The 12,464-nt window shown below is 39.6% G+C and overlaps 1 protein-coding gene across 6 annotated transcripts in view; it reads right to left on the bottom strand.

Annotated features, from left to right (window-relative positions):
- GABRR3 (gamma-aminobutyric acid type A receptor subunit rho3) overlaps positions 1–12,464 on the bottom strand; it is a 34,769-nt gene that overhangs the window by 4,336 nt on the left and 17,969 nt on the right. For all 6 annotated transcript variants that reach the window (XM_081001521.1, XM_081001520.1, XM_081001522.1 and 3 more), the window contains 5 exons: positions 11,585–11,808; positions 10,585–10,667; positions 6,973–7,113; positions 3,976–4,128; positions 828–1,024 (listed from right to left, as the gene is read on the bottom strand). In XM_081001521.1, the coding sequence (XP_080857647.1) occupies positions 828–1,024; positions 3,976–4,128; positions 6,973–7,113; positions 10,585–10,667; positions 11,585–11,808 (798 nt within the window). The remainder of the gene's footprint in view (positions 1–827; positions 1,025–3,975; positions 4,129–6,972; positions 7,114–10,584; positions 10,668–11,584; positions 11,809–12,464) is intronic.

Consider the following 12,464-nt stretch of genomic DNA (forward strand, 5'->3'; position numbering starts at 1 on the left):
CTGGACACGTTCCACTTTGTCAGTGTCCTTCTTGAACTGTGGTGCCCAGAACTGGACACAGTTGAACTGTGAACTGCTTCAGAATGCTGCCACTGGACTTACAACAGTTTCACTGGCCCAGTCCTTTTTCAAGCGTAACTGAAAGTTCTAGCTATGATCTACACTGTCCAACACAACTTGAGACCAGATTACCTGAAAGACTCTATTCTCCAATACGAGGCTGTCAAGATTCTAAGTTTCTCGGGAGAGGCCCTTCTGTTTATCTGCTTACATCTGAGGGACATTTGGTGGGAAAGAGGTAGTCTTCTTGGTAACTGCTCTTAGCCTCTGGAATTCTTTGCGAAGGGAGACCTCTAATGATCTTCCGTCAGCGTCAATTACATTTTTATTTAAATAGGTCCAGAAGCTGTACTGATATTTTTAACTTGTGGTTTTTATTGACTGTAATGATGTTCTTCCTGCCTTGGTTTTATATATTTTTCTAAGTATTTTAATTTTATTTTATTTAGAAATATTTATACATTTATAAATATATTTATTATAATATTTTCTTTTACTTTTGTTGTTAGCCGACCTTAGCACCATCTGGCTGAAGGTTAGACTACAGAAGTTAACAAAGAAAAGAGTTTAACGGTAATACTGGAATTTGAGAAGCAGGCAATCCTTGGTTAAGGCTTGGTGAAATAATGGAGTTCTAGAACACAATGCAAGAACAGACACCATTTTAACAGGCTTCCCAAATGCCTAAGGACTGTGAAACACAAATCACAGCACAGACATCACAAACAATAGTGTTTTCTGTGACTAGAACACAAGCAAGTATATACCTTTCCTCTCTTTTTCAGCTGTTTTCTTTCTTCCACTGTTGTGAGATAATTTACAGCTGCATATTCAATGACAGACAGGAAGACAAAGAGAAAGCTGATCCATAAGTATACATCCACGGCTTTGATATAAGACACCTGAGGCATTGAGGCACTTACTCCTGTGATTATGGTTGACATTGTCAGCACAGTAGTTATACCTGCCAGGAGAGACAGAAAAGATGAAGGGACAGCATCAATAAGGTCTTGCATTTTGCAAAAATATGCACAGTAATAATGTGTGTACAAATGGTTGGTGCCCCCTAACTTCCTTCCTCTATCAGCACATGACATATATAAATATCACATGACAAATAATTGAATTGAGTCCCCAGGATTCGTGGTGGTGGTACCAGATTTCAACCCACGTACAAGGCTCAGTGGCAACACAAGGTTAGTGAGGACAATGTCTTTCCCCAGCCTTTAAGTGCTCTTTTACAGAAAACATTAGAGTTGCACCTATTCTTCTCCTTGAAAGATGTTTCCAAGCTCCATTTTTCTCAGAGGAACAACATGCAGAGTCAAGGAAGCCTCATATTTCCAGTGTCGAAGGGCCAGGTTTTCAGCCAAGCTGCAAATCCCAGGCAAATATGATGTCAAGACTATTCTGGCTTACATTTTCTTGTAAGTCTTCTTGTCACCTTTTAGAACAAAATATCCCTACTCTTTGAAGGAATCTTACTGCTACCTGATAAAACTCAACATGGATTTTCTTTACTATTTAATATACTATTTCTATACTATTTAATATAATTACTGTTAGTTTTCCACATTTATTCTTTCCTGTGTATCTCCTAACTATATTTGTTATGCTTTTGTTTTATAATAATAAAATATTAATTTTAAAGAAGTTATTTTTCTACTTTAAAAGCATAGTTCTTTAATGGATATTTTAACAAACTCTGTATGTTTGGGGTTTTTTTTAACCTATGGCCCTCAAGGGTATCCCTTAAGTAAGAAGCAAGACACCACAAATTCAGTGTCTTGGAATACTGTTCCGTTAGTTAGAATGAGTAATGAGAAATCAACCATTCCCTTTTAAATCTCTAGCAATTAAATATGGCCTGATTCTAGGTGAAGATATGGTGAAACAGTGGTTCTCATAACAGGGTATTAATACCCATTAAAGAACATGCTTTTCAACATTAGCCACATTGATCCTTGAAGGGGCGGCAGGGGAGAAAGGGGTTAAGTAGCATGGTTCCTATGCAGTGATGAATAATTTAAGTAGAAAACATATATTATTTGTTAGGTTCATAAAATGTATCCTTTCATATTATATTTTTCTTTTAAAAAATTAAAAGGACTGCTGAATTTCATATGTTCTAGGGAGATGTCCACCAAATGATGTACCTGTGGGGGTTAACCCTTCCCCTGCATCATTTTTCTCAATGACAATCCCTCTAAGCTTTTTGACCCACAAGGGAAGATGCTATATGAGCAACTTCCCTTCCAGGGCAGATGGTAGCTCCAGGGTGATTACTTTTGTGGAGGAATAGTACAGGAAGAGATGGTTAACCCCCCACTTCACAGTCTAGGTTCATGTCCCTCTCCCACCAGCTGCTTTTTAAAATAATTAATGATATGCAGATATGATCACACATTTAATGTAGTGACTAGTTTGCCTCATAACGTAAGGTTTTGTAAGCATCTGAAACCATGTTGCCCAGATGAATGAACTGACTCTCAGTTAACCACCCACAGTTTCAGATACAGTGGTACCTTGGGTTAAGAACTTAATTCGTTCTGGAGGTCCATTCTTAACCTGAAACTATTCTTAACCTGAGGTACCACTTTAGCTAATGGGGCCTCCCGCTGCCACTTCGCCGCCGCACGATTCCTGTTCTCATCCTGAAGCAAAGTTCTTAACCTGAGGTACTATTTCTGGGTTAGCGGAGTCTGTAACCTGAAGCATCTATAACCCGAGGTACCGCTGTAGTAGAAAGTTGTTCGCTTCCAGACATGTAGTCTTTACCGTACTTTTCCGTGTATTAGACAAGGGTTTTTTACTCCAAAATAGTGTTTAAAAACTGGGCTCATCTAATACAAAGGCAGTACATTAGGGGACCAAGTAATTGGTTGCAGCCGCGAGCTGCAGCTTGTAAGTGGCGTTTTGGTGTGTGATTTTTGGCTGCATCAAGGGCTGCCTTGGATTGGCTGCCGTTGCGGCAATTGGGTGTTCAGTTTCCGGCTTGTGTTTGCAAACAGGCAGACGCTTGTCAGATTCTGTGACGCGAGCAATTCTGAGCTCTTGTCTTTGGGGCTAGTTATTTTCTGCATTTCCCCCCCAAAAACTGCGCAATCCTTCCCAAAAGCAATCCCCCCAAAAAAGCTTAACAACTCTGGTAATATAGCCATCTCCCCCCATTTTCTTAAATTATAGTCCCCCAAAATAGGGGTCATCTTATACATGGGGGCATCTTATAGACGGAAAAGTACGGTATACCAGATTTGGCCAATTGAGAGGCTTTCTGTTTCGGCTGCCATCAGGGCTGATGCTGCACGTTGCTCTTCCCTTCTGCCACCAAGGCTTCAGATTTAGAGCTCACACAGACTCAGCTCACCACCGTGAGGTTCCTAGTTGCTGGCACTTGACAGTATGTACTGAGATGCATGTGAGCACAAACATCGGTACATTGTACCACCTCACATACATAGAAAATGCCTGCAACTTGTACGTAGTACAAAGTACATAGTAAAAAACATTTTCTACCACTCTGTCACGTATGACTAAGCTAGTAAGTCTGGGTTTATTGCCCAGGTCAGCCATTTCTTTCACGCAAAGCAAAAGTGAAATCTCCCTCCAGGACAGATGATTTCACAAGAAATGCTGAGTTGAGTTAATTAACTCTCCAGACAGTTCCCCGCCTACCTTTCCTCTCACACTGCTGCATCTCACAGCTCTTTCTGATTAATGAACAACTTTGGGTATAGCAAAACTAGGCAAAGCACACTTAAATTCCTTCTACCAGAAATGAAATAAGTGTTAGAGAATGTAGGAAGAATAAGATGATGATTATATACTTCTGTGAACTACCTATAAAGCCAACACAAGCCAATTGCTACAACGTGTTTTCCACCATACTCTAAATATATTCATATGAGAGCTTACCAAGTGATACCCTTGCAGGAACAGCTCTTCGGTCGATCCAAAATGAGACCCATGACAGCATCACCATCAGCATAGATGGGAAATAGGATTGTAGTACAAAAAAGAAAATATGTCTCCTCAGGGCAAAGTTTATGAAGAGTCTGTTGTACCAGCCTGTTGAAATATGTAAATATATTCCTTAACATCCACATTGTGTTCTCCCTCCACTGAACTGTGACTTATTAATATGCATACATTTACCACCTCCTTTACCTATTTAAATAGTGTTATAGGTGGGTCCTTTCGAAACCTGTGATCCTGTGTATGTGGGGTAGAATCTATAACCAGTTCCTTTGTTAAAGTAATGGCTTTGGAAGATCAAAAACACCACTAATTGATGGGAATTTAAAAAATGCTATACAAGTACAGGCTAACAACAGAATTGCAGTTAATCCACCAGGAATTTGATTAATCATGTCTTGCATGATTAGTACTACCATTATGAAAATGCTTCAGGGATATTTCATAATAATAAATTCTCAGGTTATATTTGTTCTTGTTTCTTCATTGGCTTCACTTTTTTGCTGTTAAACGAAGCATCCAACTACTGAATCAACAGCACCGCACAGGAGACAGTGCCATCTAGTGAATCATTGCATAATTCTGCAGGAACAGCACACATGCTGTTAAAGGAAGAAAAACATAGCTTCAAAAATAAAAGCCTGCTTTTATAATTAAAATCACATTGCATTATATTGTAGTAGAAATTCTACTCTAATAATCCTACTTGGCAGAGCAATCTGAATCTGTATCTGCAGCCCCACTGCTCATGCTAGCTGGGGTGGAAAGCAGAGGCAGGCAAAAGTTGGCTCCAGGTGCCACCAACCTGCAGCTGGCATAGCAATTATATCTGAATTAAGCTCTGTGCTGTCAAATGATTGCAGTGGAGCTGGCTCAGGATCCAACAGACCATAGGTTGGCTCAGTCCCTCCCTGTCCAACTTTCTATGGGCTACCAGCCACAGGAAGCCTGTTGCAGTATTTCCACTGACTGTGTTTTTGGTGAGTGGAACAGGGAGCTCCATGCCAGCAGAGTGATGCTTGATTCTGGACTGTTCTGGGCTGGGCAGAGAGAGCTCTCAAGTCCCAGCCAAACCTTCGCCCAGTAGATCGGGAGTTTGGATTGTGCTCTAAAGGTATAAGTCTCCCACATATTTCCAACTTGGAAAAGTTAAGTGAGATTTTAAAATATGCAATCATATTGGCTAACTTTAATGGCCAATATAGTGCAGTTCTGTACATGTCTGTTCAGAAGTATGCCTCTTGGAGTTCAGTGGGTCTGACTTCCAATAAGTACCGTAGGTATAGGATTGCAGCCTAAATCACTATCTTTTCTACTTTTAATCATTCAGATCACAAGCATTGTTACTTCTATTTTGAACTTTTCGAGGGGGGGGGGGGAGTTACACTATCAATATTAAGTCAAAGCTGTTCCTCTATTACTGCAGCCAATACAGCAAAAGTACTGTACAATTAAATTAGTTGTATCTAAAAGTTTGAGGAAATTGTTCTGTGTATAAAATATTTTATATTGATCAACCACAATTTACTGGCAGGTAGTCAAGGATTTTTAAACTAAGTAGAAGTTGGATCGTGGTTCTTCACTTTCTTAATCCCTATGAGTTAATTGGCTGTGTGAACAATGAGCTAGGGTATACACTGATCCTGAACTTGTGTAAAGCTTATAGACTACCAGGTTATAAAGCATGACATTCAGACAGGCTTGTGCTCTAGCATATCTTCATATAGAAATTTAACACTAAAAAGTGTATGTTTTAGAGTCAAGCCAGATGTGACACCATTCCTACAATAAGTAATTGCATGAATTCCTTTTAAAAAATAAATTGCAGGTGCAGGGAGTTGATCTGGATCACGAACCTGCTGTGAGGGGTAGAGAGCTTTAGCCCTCCACTCCCTTACTGAGGACCTGGTCTGAATAGGGCCCTCTACACAATGATATTTGCATTGAGAATAAAGCTCTAGCCTTGGCCCTTCTTCAACCCAATAGAAATGTTGTCTTTCTTCATCCTAAGTTTCGGAAAGTTGTTGCTTACAGAAGAGCGCATATGATGAACAGGAACATCCCACCCTCCCTGAATATAGGAAAGTAATATATCCAGAATAATATGTATATTATGATTACACCAGGTTAGCACGGGGAGAATTAAAAACCTACCTATTCACTGCAGCATAAAAACAAAATTAGAATGGCCTGGATACAAAGAAATATGCAATTGGTTCTGTATGCCCAAAAAAGATTTGGCCTACAATTTTACTCACAGGTCCCTGGGAGCAAGCTCCACTGAATATAGTGGGACTTCTTTTTAAGCAAACATGCATAGGATTGTTTTGTTAGACTTGTGTTTTTCAAACATAAGTGCCCTCTCTTCCAACTGCACTGCAAATCCCATTTGAAATGGGGTAATTCCACAATCAGTTTGCAATATGCAATGGGGTTCTGCTGTTCATTGACCTGAAGCATGAACATAATAACACTTTCAATTCTAGCCTTTGTATATAAAGTTCTAAAATTTGTGAGGCAATTAATTTCAGACTAACATACTTCTTAATGCTCCTTTCCCCTATGTAATTTATTGTGATACAGAGGCATTAAAATTTCAATTATTTTCAGTTCCTTTTAGTTCTCTTCTAATTTTCTATACAGACCATGCACAGTGGGGGTAGATGAAACAATCGAAATTCAGTATGAATCGTGAAATGGCTCTAGGTCTTTTAGATATACCAAAATAAATAAATAAATGCATGTGTCACATAGAAAAATTAATAGGAAAATCAAAATATAGATACATGCACTGTGGATGTGGAAAAGAATCTTTTGAACTGGTTTCCTTCGTAACAACCATTCCACTGACTGCTATTCCACTGACTATTCTTTGCTAAGATCAAAAGGAATTTAGATAGAACAAGAAAATCTATTACTGTCTGTCAGGCACTATACCTGTACTGCTGTAGAATGCTAGCCCACTAGAAGCACTGAATTCTTCAATGAAGAACTGGGAAAGGGAAATGTGCTCATCTGTGCTAAGAGATTCATTGCCGTGCTTCCAATACAGCATCAAATCTTCTTCATTGTAGGCATCTGTGGGAAAATAAATAAATAAACTTAACAGACTATCACTGGCCTGTGACTCTTTTTCCTCTTGATTTACACCTTAACTCGCATTATATTACCTAGATAGCATTTGAAAACACCAGACTCTGAACAGGAAGACAGCTTGGCTGCTTGATTCATTCCTTTCATATGAAGCCCATAACAGTGGGCAAGGTAAGCGAGGGGAGGGGATTATAACCAATTTGATTTTCAATGATCTACAGCATGGGGAGGCAAACAAAGGCCCGGGGGCCAGATCCAGCCCAATGTGTGCTTTTATTTAAAATGCATCTCTGGGTTATTTGTGGGGCCTGCCTCGTGTTTTTACATGAGTATAATGTGTGGTTATTTATGGGGCATAGGAATTCGTTCACCCCCCAAAAAAATATATAGTCCGGCCCCCCACAAGGTCTGATGGACAGTGGACCAGCCCCCTGCTGAAAAAGTTTGCTGACCCCTGGTCTACAGTAAGCCCACTGCATCCCAAGGCAATCTGTTTCACCACTGAACAGCTCTTACTATTAGGAAGTTTCCCCTAATGTTTACCTGAAATCTGCATCCCTGCAATTTCCACCCATTGGTTCTAGTTCCTCTCTCTGCAGCAACAGAGAACAAGTCTGCTCCATCTTCTGTATGGCAGATAAACTTGCCTGTTGCTATCAAACTCCTGTTAATCTTATCTTCTCCCAGCTATGCCTATTGAGCTCTTTCAACTGCTCCTCATAAGACATGGTTTCCTGACCCTTTACTATCCTTGTCACCCTCCCTTGAACCTGTCACTGTCACAGGATGGTTCTCTTTAACTTAAGAAACTTGGTCGGAGCTAAACAGTACAAATTGAGAGCATTTGCAGATGATTTAGTACTGACGTTACAGGAGCCAGAATCTAGTACTAAAAGGGTTTTAGAACTGATTCAAGAATTTGGTCAAGTTGCAGGATTTAAATTGAACAAGTTAAAAACTAAGGTTTTAGAGAAAAATCTAACACCAATGGAGAGAGAGAGGTTTCAGAATGTGACAGGTTTAACAGTGGTTAAGAAAGTTAAATACCTGGGGATTAACATGACAGCAAAAAATGGGAATTTATTTAAAGATAACTATGAAAAATGTTGGGCTGAAGTGAAAAAAGATTTAGAAATTTGGTCAAATTTGAGGCTTTCACTGCTGGGCCGTATTGCTGTGATAAAGATGAATGTATTGCCTAGAATGTTGTTTTTGTTTCAAACTTTGCAAATTGTGGACAAAATGGATTGTTTCAAGAGGTGGCAGAAAGATATTTCTAGATTTGTCTGGCAGGGCAAGAAGCCCAGAATAAAATTTAAAATACTAACGGATGCAAAGGAAAGAGGTGGATTTGCCCTGCCAGACCTCAAACTTTATTATGAATCAGCAGCTTTTTGCTGGTTGAAAGAATGGCTGCTTCTTGAAAACACTGACATTTTGGACCTAGAAGGTTTTAACAATGTATTTGGATGGCATGCATATCTGTGGTATGATAAGGTCAAAGCACATAAAGCATTTAAAAATCACATTGTCAGGAAAGCACTGTTTAATGTTTGGATAAGATACAAGGATTTACTGGAAAACAAAACTCCAAGGTGGCTGTCACCAATGGAAGCGAAAGCCTTGAAAAAGCTCAATATGGAGGTCAAATGGCCGAAATATTGGGAAATTTTGGAACAAGATGGAGATAGACTGAAATTGCAGAGTTTTGAAAAATTAAAAAACAAAGTGCGAGACTGGCTTCATTATTTTCAGATAATGGAGGCATTTAAATTGGACAAGAAAATTGGCTTCCAGGTGGAAAAATCAAAGTTAGAAACTGAACTGTTAGAACCCAAAACTAAGAACTTGTCAAGAATGTATAACTTGCTGCTGAAATGGAACACTCAGGATGAAACGGTGAAATCTGCTATGATTAAATGGGCACAAGACGTTGGACACAACATTATGTTCACTGACTGGGAACAGTTATGGACCACAGGTATGAAATTTACGGCATGTAATGCCCTAAGAGAGAATATTATGAAAATGATATACAGGTGGTACATAACCCCAGTCAAGCTTGCAAAAATTTACCATTTGCCTGATAATAAATGTTGGAAATGTAAGGAAATTGAAGGTACATTTTTTCACCTTTGGTGGACGTGCCCAAAGATTAAGGCTTTCTGGGAGATGATATATAATGAATTAAAAAAGGTATTCAAATATACCTTCTTGAAGAAACCAGAGGCCTTTCTCCTGGGCATAGTCGGCCAATCGGTGTTAAAAAAGGATAGAACTTTCTTTATGTATGCAACAACAGCAGCAAGAATACTCATTGCAAAGTATTGGAAGACACAAGAGCTACCCACACTGGAGGAATGGCAGATGAAACTGATGGACTATATGGAATTGGCGGAAATGACTGGCAGAATCCGTGACCAGGGAGAAGAGTCGGTGGAAGAAGATTGGAAGAAATTTAAAGATTACCTACAGAAACATTGCAAAATTAAAGAATGTTAGAGTGATGATGGATCGAAATTAAGTGGTTTCTAGCTGTACAGGCTTTAAAGTTATATACAGATCAAGATTAAGGATCAGGATTAAAAAGGTTAAAAGAATGGAAAATTGGCTATTAATAGATAAAAATTTAATGTTATATTATATTGAGATTAAGGATTGGGATTAAAAAGGAGGGAAAGGAATTGCTGGACAAACAAACTGAATTGGAATACAAAAGAGGGAGGTATGAGGAGGTCCAGAAAATAAGTAAATTCAAAAGTAGTGATGAAAAGATGGAATTGTTTTTAATTGTGGTTTTTTTTTTGTATTTTGTATTGTGTATTTTTCTTTTTACTTTTAAATTCTTTTTTTTTATTGATGTGTCTCTTTTTATCTGAAACTTTAATAAATATCTTTAAAAAAAAATTCTTAAGTTATTTTTTTTTTAAGATATTTCTTAACTTGGTGGAGTAATAGGGTAAGGCTTGCTCATGCTTTAACATGGCCTGGTGTGCCGCCTCTGATGATCAGGAAAAAGATGTCCTGGGAGAGAGGGATGCTATGGCATGACAGATTCTGACTTTGTCCTCTAGAAAGCTTTGTGTTTCATTAAAATCGCCATTCATCACCTTCCTCTTCTATGCTACCACAGTCCTCAGACAGACCACAGCCATTTACTACATAGCAAATAAGGTATACAAAATTATACCTAAGCGAAACCAAACATATGAAATGACAGAGGTTTCCAATATAGTTCCCTCTTTGCTTATGGAGGGGGAGTGTTCTGTCTCCTTTTATAAATATTCATTGCTTTTTACTAATCTAGTTCCCAAGAAGAATATTTGAAGACCACCCCCCAAGTCCTTGAGATGCCATATGCCTTTAAAATACAGTATAGGTAAGGTACTTCTAATAATTCCTATTTAAAAACACACACATGTAGAACATACAATACCATAGCTGAGCCAGACTTACAGCTTTCCAGTTCTAGAGAGCAGTTTTGAGTGTCAAGTGGGAACCTACTGAAGTCCATGAAGCACATGGCAGAAACTGTTATTCTGTCAGAAAAGCAATAAAGCAAAACAAAGGGATAGGCTTTACTGTTCATATCAACATTTTCATTATGTATGAGAGCCTTAAGGTCAATGAATGAGGGATTCCAGTTGGGGGTCTTATGTTTTTATTTTTGGCTCAATATTTTGGCCTAATCATTTTAGTATCTAGAGAAGTAATATATATCAAGTGAAAAATTATGAAAATTCATGGAGGAGCACAATTTCCCCAACTGTTGCAAGCCTTTTGGCACCAATGGCCGATTCCCCTTCAACAAAAGGAGCTGGTGGGGTGGATCTGGCTCTCAACAGTTTAAAAGGGGGGGAAACCATGGGGGAAATTATTATTTTTTAATTCCCTCCTGTTGAAATGACATCAAAGTGAGCACCAGGCAAGCTTTCCTGGTGAGGGTATTCCATAGACGGGGGGCGGGGGGGCGGGCGGGGCGACCACTAAAAAGGCTCTTCCTGATTGTCACCACTTTACCTCAGAGGGTAGAGGTAGCTGAAGAGCTCTGTGACTGGATGGACTAAAGTGGGAGAAGACAGGAATAGCAGAAATGGTGCAACAAAACCTGAGCCACCCAGGTTTCTGAACCTGTGGCCATGAAGCTGAAACTCAGCAGACAGCTGATGACCAAACTATGCCATGGGCTCTAAGTGCCATGTGAATAAACCTTCAATGCCTATAATTTCTGCAAGGATCACAATGAGCTACCACAGAGATAGTCAACCCCATGTGCTCCAGATGCTGCTGGACTGCAGCTCCCACCCGTCCCAGCCAGCATGGCAAATAGGGAAGATGGCAGTTATAGTCTAGCAACATCTGGGGGGCAACACACTGTCTATCCCTGAGCTAGTGATTCTTCTCACCTTTATGTTTGTTTCCTGCGACTGGAAGATAAGGAGAGCATTGTGCTTACCGTAAGCTAAAGAGCACATTTCCATCTGGGTAGACACGTAACATAACGTTCTCCATAGTTGTGTCATGGATGAAAGATCTTTTGGAGTGGACAAAAAATATATCAGGTACCCAGATCTTTTTTATTAGTCTTCCATCAAAAGTCATGCTTCTGTTTCTGGTACTAGGAAATGACAGCCTCTCATCTTTCCAGTAATGTCTGAGGTATAAAGTCATGGTGAAGTCCTTTATATAAAGAAAATAAAGAGGAATATATAAACAATAAACCACATTGTATGTAGTCTGCCATAACACTGCTTTCATGGGCTATTTCCCAAGATTCTAAAGGCAGGAACAGGGGAAGGAGGATGGGAAAGCAAGAAAAAGGAGGGGACTCATGTCTATAGTTAATGTAATGTGGGAGGAAGGTCTCTGTGTGTGGGACAGTTTTAGTTCTCTGATGGTGAGGGGGGTGGGAAGAGAAGGGAGGAATTGGGGCAGAGGCATGTGGAACTGAGTGGGAGGTAGCATTTGGAGGAATGATGGGGAATATGGGAGGTAGGGAGGAAGGTAGATGTGTATGCATTTGTGCAACAGTTTTAGGGCTCTGGTGACAGTGGGCAAGAAAACTTGAGAGAAGGAGAAGTAATTGGTAAGGGGATAGACTGTGTGCAAAGGAGGGTTGCACAAAAGAGGGGTTAAGGCAGAAAAGGGGGTGCAAAGTGGGGCTGCAGAACAGAAGAGAGAAAGAGCTTCAAAAATAAGGTTGGGAAGGTGAGGAGTTTTAGTAGTTGCATGGGATGGGAAGAGCAAACTCCAGTGGGGTATCGCTTGGGGCTGGATTGGCAAGCAAAGTGAGCAAGGGTACATCAATATTTGAAGAGCAGAGTTTGCTTTCTAAA

Source organism: Podarcis pityusensis (assembly GCF_964106645.2).
Source record: "Podarcis pityusensis genome assembly, chromosome: 4".
NCBI lineage: Eukaryota > Metazoa > Chordata > Lepidosauria > Squamata > Lacertidae > Podarcis > Podarcis pityusensis.